This window comes from Aureobasidium namibiae (genome assembly GCF_000721765.1).
Source record: "Aureobasidium namibiae CBS 147.97 unplaced genomic scaffold scaffold_2, whole genome shotgun sequence".
Classification (NCBI taxonomy): domain Eukaryota; kingdom Fungi; phylum Ascomycota; class Dothideomycetes; order Dothideales; family Saccotheciaceae; genus Aureobasidium; species Aureobasidium namibiae.
Window position 1 is genome coordinate 1549026 of NW_013581207.1, and position 12668 is coordinate 1561693.

At 50.6% G+C, this 12668-nt stretch overlaps 7 protein-coding genes across 7 annotated transcripts; 5 read left to right on the forward strand and 2 right to left on the reverse strand.

Moving 5' to 3' along the window:
- Positions 1 to 61: 61 nt before the first annotated feature.
- M436DRAFT_78699 (uncharacterized protein) lies at positions 62 to 367 on the reverse strand (the record flags this gene model as incomplete). The annotated part of the gene is made up of 1 exon (XM_013575941.1): positions 62 to 367. The coding sequence occupies one exon, from the start codon at positions 365 to 367 to the stop codon at positions 62 to 64; it is 306 nt and encodes a 101-aa protein (XP_013431395.1).
- A 301-nt stretch (positions 368 to 668) lies between these two features.
- Positions 669 to 1920, forward strand: M436DRAFT_39208 (actin-like protein; the record flags this gene model as incomplete). The annotated part of the gene is made up of 3 exons (XM_013575504.1): positions 669 to 1433; positions 1487 to 1801; positions 1858 to 1920. 3 exons carry the CDS (start codon positions 669 to 671, stop codon positions 1918 to 1920), a joined length of 1143 nt encoding a protein of 380 aa, XP_013430958.1.
- Positions 1921 to 4122: 2202 nt separating this feature from the next.
- Positions 4123 to 4629, forward strand: M436DRAFT_37333 (uncharacterized protein; the record flags this gene model as incomplete). Its single annotated transcript, XM_013575158.1, has 1 exon — positions 4123 to 4629. The coding sequence occupies one exon, from the start codon at positions 4123 to 4125 to the stop codon at positions 4627 to 4629; it is 507 nt and encodes a 168-aa protein (XP_013430612.1).
- A 1057-nt stretch (positions 4630 to 5686) lies between these two features.
- M436DRAFT_78702 (uncharacterized protein) lies at positions 5687 to 6964 on the forward strand (the record flags this gene model as incomplete). The annotated part of the gene is made up of 3 exons (XM_013575942.1): positions 5687 to 5707; positions 5811 to 6105; positions 6165 to 6964. The coding sequence occupies 3 exons, from the start codon at positions 5687 to 5689 to the stop codon at positions 6962 to 6964; spliced, it is 1116 nt and encodes a 371-aa protein (XP_013431396.1).
- Positions 6965 to 7467: 503 nt separating this feature from the next.
- M436DRAFT_60767 (uncharacterized protein) lies at positions 7468 to 8422 on the forward strand (the record flags this gene model as incomplete). Its single annotated transcript, XM_013575612.1, has 3 exons — positions 7468 to 7643; positions 7698 to 7801; positions 7860 to 8422. The coding sequence occupies 3 exons, from the start codon at positions 7468 to 7470 to the stop codon at positions 8420 to 8422; spliced, it is 843 nt and encodes a 280-aa protein (XP_013431066.1).
- Positions 8423 to 9138: 716 nt separating this feature from the next.
- Positions 9139 to 10349, reverse strand: M436DRAFT_38131 (uncharacterized protein; the record flags this gene model as incomplete). The annotated part of the gene is made up of 3 exons (XM_013575303.1): positions 9139 to 9711; positions 9765 to 10086; positions 10138 to 10349. The coding sequence occupies 3 exons, from the start codon at positions 10347 to 10349 to the stop codon at positions 9139 to 9141; spliced, it is 1107 nt and encodes a 368-aa protein (XP_013430757.1).
- Positions 10350 to 10955: 606 nt separating this feature from the next.
- Positions 10956 to 12604, forward strand: M436DRAFT_69899 (cytochrome P450 monooxygenase; the record flags this gene model as incomplete). Its single annotated transcript, XM_013575768.1, has 3 exons — positions 10956 to 11131; positions 11193 to 11412; positions 11474 to 12604. The coding sequence occupies 3 exons, from the start codon at positions 10956 to 10958 to the stop codon at positions 12602 to 12604; spliced, it is 1527 nt and encodes a 508-aa protein (XP_013431222.1).
- Positions 12605 to 12668: the final 64 nt, after the last annotated feature.

Here is a 12668-nt window from a genome sequence, read left to right on the forward strand (position 1 = left end):
TTGATTAGATTATCAGGGTATCTTACGAGTGAACAGACGAATATTTTACCGAAATAGGAATTCACTGCTTAGGAAGCTGGGCCATCTCCTGCTGCTGGCGAGCGATGAGATGTTCTAATGGAGCGGTCCTGCCAGGGACGCCATACTTGTCTTTGATAGTATGTGACTGGCAAGCGAGAGGAGCAGGACACGGGACACCGTTGAACTGAGGAACGCCGCACTGCTTGTCGATATCGACGTGCTCTCGAGCGGCGGACATGGCAGAAGGATCATCGTCTGGGGGTTGTGTAGAGGAGTTGTCAGTAGCAGTGTTGGGAGCAAAACGAGGGTCCTGGACGGCAGGCTCGGCGTTGAACTGCATGGCCATGGTGGTTATGCTAGAGCACAAGTGTGAGGAAGAGCGACAGGGGTGTAGACGGAGAGTAAGCAGAAAGCAGGGCCGAAGTCAGACGACGCGCGTGAGTGGTGACACAGGTAAGGTAGGTAGGTAGCACAGGTCTCTGGAGGGCGGTCTACCGCTTTGGGCGAGAACAGCCAACGCCAAGCATCTCCTTGTGTTTCAGCGACCATCTGGCACCACACGGCAGCAGCTCCAGCGACAGTCTCTCCTGATCATGGGCCCGCAACAATAATCTGCCTGGAAAGCCAAGGACCACTCAACAGGACAAATGGCAGACACGCTTCACAACGCCCCAATTGTGCTGGACAATGGCAGCGGCACCATCAGAGCCGGCTTCGCTGGCGAAGACGCGCCCAAATGTTATTTCCCATCCTACGTCGGTCGTCCCAAGCACCTGCGCGTCCTGGCCGGCGCTCTCGAAGGAGACGTCTTCATCGGCCAGAAGGCCCAGGAGCTTCGCGGCCTGCTGAAGATCCGCTACCCTCTGGAACATGGAATCGTCACCGACTGGGACGACATGGAGAAGATCTGGCAACATGTATACACCGAAGAGCTCAAGACACTGAGTGAAGAGCACCCTGTCCTCTTGACCGAACCTCCGCTCAATCCGAGATCCAACCGCGACACCGCTGCTCAAATCCTGTTCGAAACCTTCAACGTTCCTGCTTTGTTTACCTCGATCCAAGCTGTCTTGTCCCTCTACGCCTCAGGCAGAACCACTGGCATTGTCCTCGACTCTGGAGACGGTGTCTCGCATGCCGTACCTGTCTACGAAGGCTTTGCTATCAACAACAGCATCCGCCGCATTGATGTCGCTGGTCGAGACGTCACCGAGCACTTGCAGACGCTGCTTCGCAAGTCTGGCTACATCTTCCATACCAGTGCTGAGAAAGAGGTCGTGCGCATGATCAAGGAAAAGACGAGTTATCTGGCTCTTGACCCCAAGAAAGAAGAAAAGGACTGGGCTACGGGCAATGCTAGACAGGACGGCAAGACGGTTGAGTACACCCTTCCTGACGGTCAGAAGCTCAAGGTACAACCACGTGCTCCTTGTACAAGCCGACTCAAGCTCACCGTGTTTCGCAGATTGGTCCCGAGAGATTCAGAGCGTCCGAGATTCTCTTCGATCCTGAAATCATTGGTCTTGAATATCCCGGCATTCACCAGATTGTTGTCGATGCCATCAGCCGCACTGACATGGATCTGAGAAAATCCCTTTACGCAAACATTGTCTTGTCAGGAGGTTCGACGTTGACCAAGGGCTTCGGCGACCGTCTGTTGCACGAGGTTCAACGCCTGGCAGTCAAAGACATGCGCATCAAGATCTTCGCACCACCTGAGCGCAAGTACAGCACGTGGATTGGTGGCAGTATTCTGGCTGGTCTCAGCACCTTCAGAAGGGTCAGTACAACCTTCCATCTTGCACAACCTGCTTCCAGACTGACGTGATGACACAGATGTGGGTGAATATCGACGACTGGCATGAGAATCCTGAAATCATCCATACCAAGTTTGCGTGATACATGACGCGATCCCTGCAATACTTGACGACAAAGCTGTGCCACTTCGACAAGAACAACAACAACTCATCTCTGCGATACGTTTTCTCGGCACACCGCCTGTGACACCTCATCGCTCGCTCCTATTTCCTCTCAAAAGCCTGGCCTGGACCATCAAGTATACGAGTCACCGTCGAGTAATCCGCTCGAGCACCTGACCAAAACGCTTGAAACTTCCCAGATCAGACAAGGCTTCCCGACCATCTCCCCCGCATCACGGCATCTCGTTTTGAACCTTGGAGGCAGTCTTTCTCTTTCGGAAGGCAACGACATGAGCTCTGGATGCGGAGAAAAGGTTGGCCAAGAAGGAAGCTGCGTTCCGCACGTCTCTGGTGATGATGCCGCCATACGACTCACAAGGACGGCTCACTGGAGGTCCGAGGCTGAGCACGTCCGCCGCGCGCCTAGACAAGGCCCAAGACACACAGCACTGGGCAACATACGAAGTTGGCGCAGGGGGGGAAAGAAATGAGGGGAAACGTTACAACTTACATCGGTAGGGCGCGCGCCACTTTGTGGGGGACCATCATAGCCGTAGTCCGGGGCTACCGAACAGTACACTCCCTTAGGGTTACCTTCTTGCCAATACATTACCAAATAGTATCTGTGACTTTTCTCATAGACGCATTAACGAAGCCAAGTCAAGGAAGAACGAATGGGCAAGAGACAACTGTCCAGTTGGCAAGGAGAAAGATCTACCATTGGCTTGTTGCGTGCTACTTTGATGATGAAAAGACAAATCATGTGGCCTGACCAAGTACGAAATGAACGAAGCGCTTAGGAGAAAGACGAGAACGATCCATAGCAACAGATCTCATTTCACTGCCGTGTTCACGTGTGCTACAGTGCCCGGGAGGCTAGAAATTGAGGGCTGGTTCGGCAATAGCAGTTGCGTACAGTACGAGCGGTGTGTTGTAGCTGTCGTTGAAGAAGGTCACACGCATACAACTACGGTGAAGGAGAGCCGCAAGGAGTAAAAGCGCTGCTCGGCCTGAGCGAAACCTTCCAGCGTTGACAACGAGACATTTTTAGCAGCTCAAGCGGTACGGGAGGCATCCGCTCCGTGGTATGCGTGACTGCCACTTGATCCTCGGGGATAGCACATCATCGTTGGCTGTTGTGATGCAACTGTAGAGAACAGCAGTTCTTGATCATGTTGATCTGCTTGCAAAAGCTTGCGAAGCACCACGCAACCACCACAGGCTGACGGAATGTCTCTTGCGAATTGCGAGATTGGCATCACCACAACAAAAAAGTGTTCCAATCCTGTTCGTCTCCTCTTCCTCTGTTTGGGTTTCTGAACCAGTGGTTCGTGCTGTCAGTGAGGAGCTGGAATTATGATTTGCTAATACCCGCGGACGCCTTACTTGAACTTAGTTAGCCGATGAGCAATTCATGGGGTAATAGCGTCGATTCTCGAGAAACATGGGGGTAATGGTATGCTCAGGTACCGGCCTTGGCTGTTTTGCTCAAGTGGGCTCATCGCTGCTTTGAGTTAAGGAGTTGGAGGAGGGGGTTTCGCGATCGCGAGCAAGAGATGAAGATGAAAAGCTCTTTACAGAGCTTGCAAAAAATGAGAAAACGAGGCTGTAAATTGCAGCGCTGACATTTCGTCGGGCACCTCCGAGAATGGGCTAGAATGAAAGGGGTGTTGTTGCCAGACCAGCTGATGTGAGCAAGCAAACCGACGTTCTCGAAAAACTTTTTTTTTGCTTGCGGCTTGGCTGGCTTCGCAAAGCTGATGAAGCCGTTAGCCGAATTGGAATGAAAAAATGGCGTCGTTGCAAGTACACGTGCGGGCCGGACGCGCACCTGATCACAATGTCCGTTTCGCACTTTGCAGTTAGAGGATTAGTGAGGAGAAACCTGAAAGCCATTTGCAAATTTTTGCAGCGCACGCGTAAGGTGGTGCAATTCTTGGTCCGGAGTGCGTTGCATTGCCTCTTCGATCGTGATGTGTCAACATTCGATCCTGCTGGGTGTGTCTTGATATATAGACCCGCTGCTTGCCCCTCCATAGCTGCTTGTTCCATATCAAACATTTTCCACAACCCCGCTACCAATACCAACCATTTTTTACATACCCACGACTCGGAGTCATCAGACATTCTAAGGATCTACAACAAAGTCTACTCAAGAACAACAATCACACATTCTATCAATATGGTCTCATTGAGCTACCTCATCAACGAGCCTCACCCCTCGGCTCCCAGAGGCAGAAGCACCGCATACCTTGGCTCTGGACGAGGAGGTGCCGGAAACTTCAAGCGCTACAAGGTTGAGGAACTCACTGTCGGCAACGACGCTACTGGTCCTGCATCCCGTGGTGCCATCTCTCCCCCTCCCCCAACCCAGAAGTACACTGCTGGCAGAGGAGGCATGGGAAACACCTTCACCCGTCAAGAAAGCCAAAGGGCCATCTTCTCCTTCGACGAGGAACTCGCCCGCGACCAGAAGCTCATGGATGCCCGCGCCAAGGCCCCTGTCTACCACACCGGCAGAGGAGGCTCAGGCAACTTTGTCGATGAGATGAAGCCTTCTGCCAGTCGCCAGAACAGTGCCGCCTCCGTCTCATCAAATGGCTCGTCTGTGTCTGACAAGGCTCGTCGCATCGGCGGTGCCTTCAGAAGCTTGAGCAGAACCTTCAGCAGAGACTCTACTCGCGAGTAGATTGTTTCCTCTCTTCTGATCATGTTCACGCCTCCTTACGACACACTTTACGACCAACCCCAAAAAAGTTTTTGTTTTTATCATCATTTCCATCATCAAGCGATTCAACAACCAGCGAGGAGTTCCATCATCAGCATTGAACGTTCCTCGTGCAGAGGGCTTTGCCAACAACCATTTGAGCATTTTTCTTGTCTCATACTTCAACACAACCACTGGGATCTTTTTGGGAGTCTTTGAATCATCTGCATTTCTCGATACCCAGATCTGTTTCGAGATGGCCATCTTCTCTTTCTTTGGCCCGTCTCCTGCAGAAAGCATCCCTCGCGAGGGCATAGCCACTCTTCTACTTCTTTCTCTTCTTGGTTCACAAGAATTATTTATCTAAGCACCTTCATATAATGTACTATAACCACCACACTTTTTCCAACCACACTTCATCATTGCCACTTTATTGCCTTGTGACACTTCGCCTTGTGACACCTATGATCTGTGTATCTGTTGTATGACTTTGCCGCCTGTGTGTGACTCACCCATGTCAATATGTCCATCAGGCACGGCAACCTTCGCATCATTGATGTTCAAAATGACGTGTGCGTTTTGCGTTTCTCCCAGAGCAAACCAAAACATCTGCCCCCAATCTCCGATGCATGCCAACTCGGTCTTTTCGGATCCATCTCCTTGTGTCAGAGTTTTTTTTCTCTTTCACCCTTTTTTGATTTGCTAAAAAGCGGGTCCGTGAATGTTGATCTTGGGTTCGGTGTTCGCAGTCGCGATCGCAGGCCGAGAAAGTGGTTTGCTGCCGGTTGCCGGTGGTGACCCGCCCGCTGTGTTGTCCGCTGCTCCTCATAGAAACGTTCCATCGGATTTCTAGAAGGACTTGGCGTGTACTTGACTCAAGCTGGAAAAGCACTCGAGTCAAGTTTCATGCCAAACGTTTGCGACTTTTTGCTCACCCGAGTTCATCGACTAAAAGAAACCACAAGTCGCCAAAGCATGCTCAAGGGTAGACACATAGCCACCATACAACGCACGGCCAGCTCCCGATTTAGTAGTCAACATGGACTTTTCAGACGACAAGGTAAGGGCGAAAGTCCACAGGCGATGAACGTGGCTGCAAAGGTGGCAATCATGCCAGAAGACAATGCCTCGATATATCAAGAAAAGACTGACTGAATATCAAGGATCATCATCATGATACTCATGCCATACCACCACAGTTCATCCAGGAGCAATACTGGCATTACAACAAAGTCAAAATCTCGGAACTAGAGACTGATGACAGTGTGGTGAATTGGGACAAAGGGTTGAGCGAGGAACAAGCAAAAGTGATCAAACCGGTGGGCACGATTGAGAAGTCAGCGATAGAGAAGGCTTGTATTGCTTTTCGAAATGCTGCTTTGGGGATCGAGGGGGATGAATCTCCGCTGGAGACCGAGATTGAGGACGTGACTGTTTACGAGCACACGGATTTTCCAGGTAAGTTGAACAACATGTTTTTGCATGGGATGAGTGTTTTGATTGAAATTTGGAAATAGGCTTGCAAATAGCACCAGGAATCTTGCCTCCTGAAACTCAAGTCCTTTGGATATCGCAAATCATGCACAGATACATGGCCAACCCGAAACACAAAATCAACCTCCAAACAGATTTCGATATCGAATACCCAACGCCAGAGACCGAAGAATCAACGGAGACCCCCTCATTGTTCTCCTACGATCCTCAATCCACCCACTCCACACCAAAGAATCCAGACACTCAAAAGTCACTCAACATGGCTCAAATGCTATCCAGGAAACTGCGCTGGTTGACGTTAGGCGAACAATACCACTGGCCAACACGCAGTTACCCACGCAATGGACCCACGACTTTCCCTTCAGATCTCAGCACACTAGTCAGCGGTCTCTTCCCACACATCCGCCCCGAATCTGGCGTCTGCTTGCTCTACGGGCAAAAAGACTACATGCCCGTCCACCGCGACGTCAGCGAACTTTGCGAACGAGGCCTCGCTTCCTTTTCCTTTGGCTGCGATGGCATTTTTGTCGTCGCAAGAGGCGAGGCCGAGTTGGCAGAAGGCGAAGACCCCAAAAAGAGGACTGTAGCCATCAGAGTCAGAAGTGGCGATTGCGTGCACATGGATGGCGAAATCAGATGGGCGTGGCATGCTATGCCGCGCACGATACCGAATTCGTGTCCGAAATGGTTGGCCGAGTGGCCTGCGGTCAAGGGTGACGCGGCGAAGGGGGTCAGTGACAAGGAGCGCAAGGCTTATCAGAGGTGGAAGGGCTTTATGGGGACGAAGAGGCTGAACGTTAGTGTCAGGCAGGTCTGGGATTGAGGAAAAAGCACGCAGTCGGTGTTGGGAAGGGCCGGATGTCTTGCATAGCCACTTATCGCCTTGAACTATGGATCACCGAACATCACGATGGCATGAACTTTTGCACCACGACAATGCAATATCCTCCTCTCCTTGAACACAAGCGGTCGCTCAATTTGGCTCGAAAACCAGAAATGGAAAATGGGAGATATGCATCAAAGCGAGGCTGAGATGCAAATTGCTGTGCCACAACCGCCATGCAGGAGTGTTCTGCCCCGAGAACCGCCTAACCTCAGGCCATTTCGCCTTATTTTTTCCACTCACAACCGGGCACAGCTCTAGCGATCCACGGTAGAGGTGTTGGTTCTTGCCCTAACTAGATCCTCTCGCACAGCACGAAGAATTTGTTGAAGATCAGTCCCGGATGACTGCATTATCGTGGTCAGTTGACGTTTTGAGATATAAGATCCAAGTCTCCACTCACACGTGTTCATCATTCACTCGTTGACATCTCTGGACACGCAATGTTTATATCGGGCTGGCTCTTCTCTATCCTTCTCATTGCACAACTTTTTCTTTCCGGATCAGCTCAAACATGCTACTGGCCTGACAACTCGGTTGCTGAGACCTTGACGCCTTGCAATAGTGCGGCAACCAACAGTCACTGTTGTGGTCCCTATGCGTTGTGCTTGGACAATGGGTATGCTGAACGAGAAATCTTGCTGTGCATGACAGCTACTGAGTCACGATTTAGTTACTGCTTCAATCAAGGAAACGAATACGGCAACAGGTTATCCCGCAGTGGATGTACCGACAAGACGTGGAACAGTGATGCCTGTCCAAAATACTGCCAAACATGTAAGTTCAGGCAATCATTCTGTTTCTCGTATACGGATGCGCTGACATAGGCTGAAAGTTGTACCGAATGGCGCCATCTCAATCTCCATTATCTCAGAGAGTGGTACAGGGCTCTTTTGCTGTGGCATGGGTTGGAATGCTACATCGGGACTTTGTCTCTCCGAGTCGGGAAGTGGCAATTTCAATCCCTTTTCCATTGGAATTGGCGTTGTTGTTCTGGATAGAACGACTGGAGCCACGACTCTAAACATCTCGACTGCGGAGACCACGGCGTCAGAAAATCCAGAGAGCAACAGCACAAGTGCCACAACATCAAAGCCTGATAATGATGATCATACAACGAACACCACGCTGACCGCTATAGGTAGTGGAGTGGCCGTTTCAGCTGGCATTCTGCTCATCTGCGCAGCTGTGGTCTTCCTCTGGCGACTCGGGAAACGCCGAGCACACGTGTCGTTCCAAAAGTTCGACTCCAAGAATAGTAACCCGCCGACCCCTTATAGCCTGGCAAGCTCCTATACCCCACCGACGCCTCAGAAGTACACGGAACATGTGGAGCTGGAGCACTCGCCTCGTCATTTTCAAGGACTAGGAATACAAGAGTTGGAAGGGCATCGGTAGCATCGAGAAGGTCGTCTCAGAAGACGAGTGTGTAACGCGTGCAGCTGCAGGAACGCACAGTCGCTTTGGGAAACAGATCAAGGTCCGTCGAGGAACGAAATCTTCAGCTCTCCTTGGATGCATCTCCAATCTAGAAGTTACTATACCTTGTTATGGCACTCACACTGCCGGTATCTACAGAAGAAGGATGAGGAGTAGGGCGCATATCTGTATCTCCTGTCCTCCTCCTACACAAGTTCATGAAGTGAGCGCTATGATAAGGCACAGTAGTTTCGAGGAGTTGGGCGTTGCCCCTCGAGAAGTGACGAGTTCTCAGCTCTCCTTGGATCCGTCTCTGATCTGTAAGTTACTGTGCCTTTTTGTAGCATTGAATCCACAGACTATAGGAGGGGAATATGAGATGCAGACTTGCACTCTGCTCTTCATCATTCTCTCACGGATATCTAGATGCTATAGAGAGGCACGGTGACTCCTAGAATTTAGATAAGCCCAGAGAGAGCCGCCGATATCACAACTCTCAGTGGGTGCTTCTTGTTCACTAAAGCAACTATGCATTCTCATAGCTACCTCGTGACAAACACTTGCATGCGGGAAGGAAGGAACGTGCGTACAGATGCCACTACGGGTAAGGAGCAGAAGACATGCTGGACGCTAATAACTCTGTTGACACTAGAAACTGGTTGAGTTCGAATGTCACTAATTGATATCCTCATTTTCTACATCGGCTTCCTCCCAATCATGAGATACATCGGAGTGAACAGACCTTCCTTGCCACCAGCGACCAAAGCATCAGCACCAGCTGACAACTCTCTAGCAGTCTCCGCAGTCCCAGATGGCGCCATCTTAATCGCTTCCAGCGCCGAAAGCAACGTCTCCATAGCAAACCGACCAATCTTCGTCATGCGCACAGCGCCAACGACATCCCAAACCCCAGTAGCATAATTGATATCGCCACTCAGCGGAGCATACCAAGGTCTTGCGTCTCTACGCTCTGCCAAATCCTCGTCATGCAGCAATGTAAAGCCTGCTCTCGAAAAGGCTTGCAACGCATCTTTTCTGGTTACCATGTTGGAAATGCCGTTGCCACGTTCGATGCCATGACGAAGTGCGCGATGTGTGGGATTGTCATCGTCGTAGAGGTCTGTCATTACCCATTCGTAGATACCGACTACGGCACCTGGTTTGGCGACGCGGAACATTTGTGAGTAAACGCCTTCGAGAACTGGAGCGTGACATGTGGCTTCGATAGCATATATGGCGTCGAAGGTGTTGTCTGGGAAACTCAGATGCTACAATGGTATAAGTATTCGAGCTTCGAAGGGTCAGATGAAATCACACTTACCATAAAGTTATCCTGGACGAAGGAGACTTTGTCAGAAAGACCTCGCTTAGCCGTGAGTGCAGTGGCTCTCTCGATTTGATAGCCATTGTTGTTCACACCGACGACCTTGCAGCCAGCGAATGTAGCAATCTCTCTTGCTGGCCCACCAACACCGCAACCCACATCAAGGACAGTGTAGTTGTCCTTGATACCGATCATATGGGCAAGGTAATGCTCATGACGAGCCAATGCCTGCACCAAAGATTCTTTGGGAGCAAATCGACACAGATGAAAAGACTCTCCCCAGCCCTCGCAATACAGATCAGTCGCCAAGTCGTAGTAGCTATTTTTTATGAGCGATGGATGGTATAGACTAATATCTGGATCGTCTTACTTGTTCACTAAGCACATGTAGGAGTCTTGTCTTGTCTTACGTGCCTCATCGCTGTCGGCAGACCAGCGCTTGACGTATTCATCTGTGACCAGACGGTGGGCTTGACCATCTTTGCGGAGCATTGAGATGAAAGCATTGCGTTCGGTAGCTGATTTACCATGCATTAGCTTTGTGAGCTCCTGCTCGTTTGATGGTATAGCAGTAACGGTCATCGTAGGTAAGTCGAATAGGTAGATCTGAAATGCTCTTGTCGTGATGATCTATCACTTCACGCAGCAAGACCTGCTATTTATGTCCTTGAAGATGCATACCACAGCATCACTCCTTCAGGTCTGCAGTCATCGTACGACATCCCTTTGCTCTCTATTGACCACCAATGCCTGATCGATATCACGATTCGTTTGGAACAGATGATGACCACATGAAGTGCAACTCGAGGTCGTACGATTACCTTCCTTCCTCAAGCGCATAGCTACCATGACCCGGCCAAAGCGTCAGGGACTGCAGATGTCCATCAGATGCAATTCCTACGATTGGAAGGCAAGACATGCACGCTGAATGGTTGTCGTTGAGAACAAAATTGTGAAACGTCAAGATCCAAAGCGGCAGCCACTCCCGCGGAATCCACGGCTTCCGATGACACGATGACCAAATATTAATTACACAAAGCGTCCCCTGGGACGGCAGATGGGAAAGAAAGTATGGATAACAAAAAAAGTCAAGGAGAGATGTGATTTTCTATTCTCTTAAGAGGCCAAATTGGGCTTCTGCTTCTTTGCTCTTCAACTGTGCTTCGTGACAGGTGCCTCCGATCAGCAATGGAATTGAAGCATCTGATCATTGGCTTGGCGATTGCCTTCATCAGTTACATTGTTGTGGGACAGAAGTCAAAGACAGGAGTCCAAGAGCCTCCTGCCCTCCGTACGAGAATTCCAATCATCGGGCATATCATTGGCATCGCCATCCATGGCCTCCGATACTTTGGCAAAGCCTGGTGTGTCTCTGACAGAAATTTTTCCATCTTGTAAAGATTGATAACTAACGATCATTTGCAGCGACGGATCCGATGAACCCATCGTGACGATAGATTTCCTGGTCTCGAAAGTCTACCTGGTCAACAAATCAAGTGCGGTGGCTCAAGTGCAGAGGAATGCCAAAGTCATCACTTTCGACCCTTTTCTGGACTCGGCTGCAGAGCGTATGGTCAATGTCTCGCCAAAGGGGTTGAAACTGCTTACTGGCAAGGAAAACGGAGGCGGTGATCTCAATAGAAAGGTATACTTGCACCCCCCGTGTTCTTTGTCGGAAAATCGAGCTGATGAGATTGACAATTCAGATTGTAAAAGCAATGCATCCAGCTCTCCTAGGACCAGGCCTGGACATTGCAAACCGCAACATGGTCAACAATCTCGTCAAATCCGTCGACGAACTCGCCTTTATGCACAACAAAACCTTTGACCTCTACGCCTGGGCCAAACACGCAATCACAATCGCCAGCACAGATGCAGTCTGGGGCCCGCAAAACCCCATCAAAGACCCAGCTAACGAAGCAGCGTTCTGGGACTTTGACTCACACTTGCGTCTGTTGGTCTTCAAGATTTTCCCATCACTGATTGCGCGAAAGGCATATCTCGGTCGCGAGAAAATCGTAGCTGCGTTTGTAAAGTACTACAATGAGGGTGGCCAACATCAAGCCTCGGAATTGGCACAAGCACGCTGGAAAGTGCAGCACGACGGCGGCGCAGCTACCGAAGATATCGCGCGTATGGAAACAGCAACAGTGCTGGGAGTCGTTTCCAACACCACGCCTTCCTCCTTCTGGATGCTCTACGACATCTACTCACGGCCCTCTCTACTCGCCACCCTCCGCGACGAAGTCCGCACCAACGCACTAAAGAAACTCCCCTCAGGGGAAATGATCATCGATCTCGCCGCCATGCGCGACCACTGTCCTATGCTTCTAGCCACGTTCCAAGAAGTCCTGCGCATAAGATCCAACAGCGCACCCACCCGCTTCGTCACCGACGACGTCGTGCTCGCCGACAAGTACCTACTCAAAAAGGGAAGAGTGCTACTTATGCCAGGCATGAACATGAACAACGAGCCCTCGATCTGGGGCGACGACGCTTCAACCTTCGACCCTACACGCTTCAAAAAGGAAACGCTCAAACAACGACCAACCAGTTTCATGTCCTTTGGTGCATCACCGAGTCTGTGTCCCGGCCGCCACTTTGCCAGTGGAGAAATTCTAGGAATGGCTGCTATGATGATGTTGCGCTATGATATCGTCCCCGAGGGAGGCGAGTGGGTGTTGCCGAAATTCTGGAAGGGCGCTGTTGCGGCGAGTATGCCTTTCCCGGCTAAACCTTTCAGTGTGACTGTGGAGGTCAGAGACGAGTTTGCGGATACGAGATGGGCTTATGAGTCGACGGATGGGAAGGGCAAGTTTCCGCTGATTACTGGTTAGAATAGCCAGGTTCATGTTGTATAAGAGTGTATCACAATGAATACATTACATCAGTAGTCTTAAA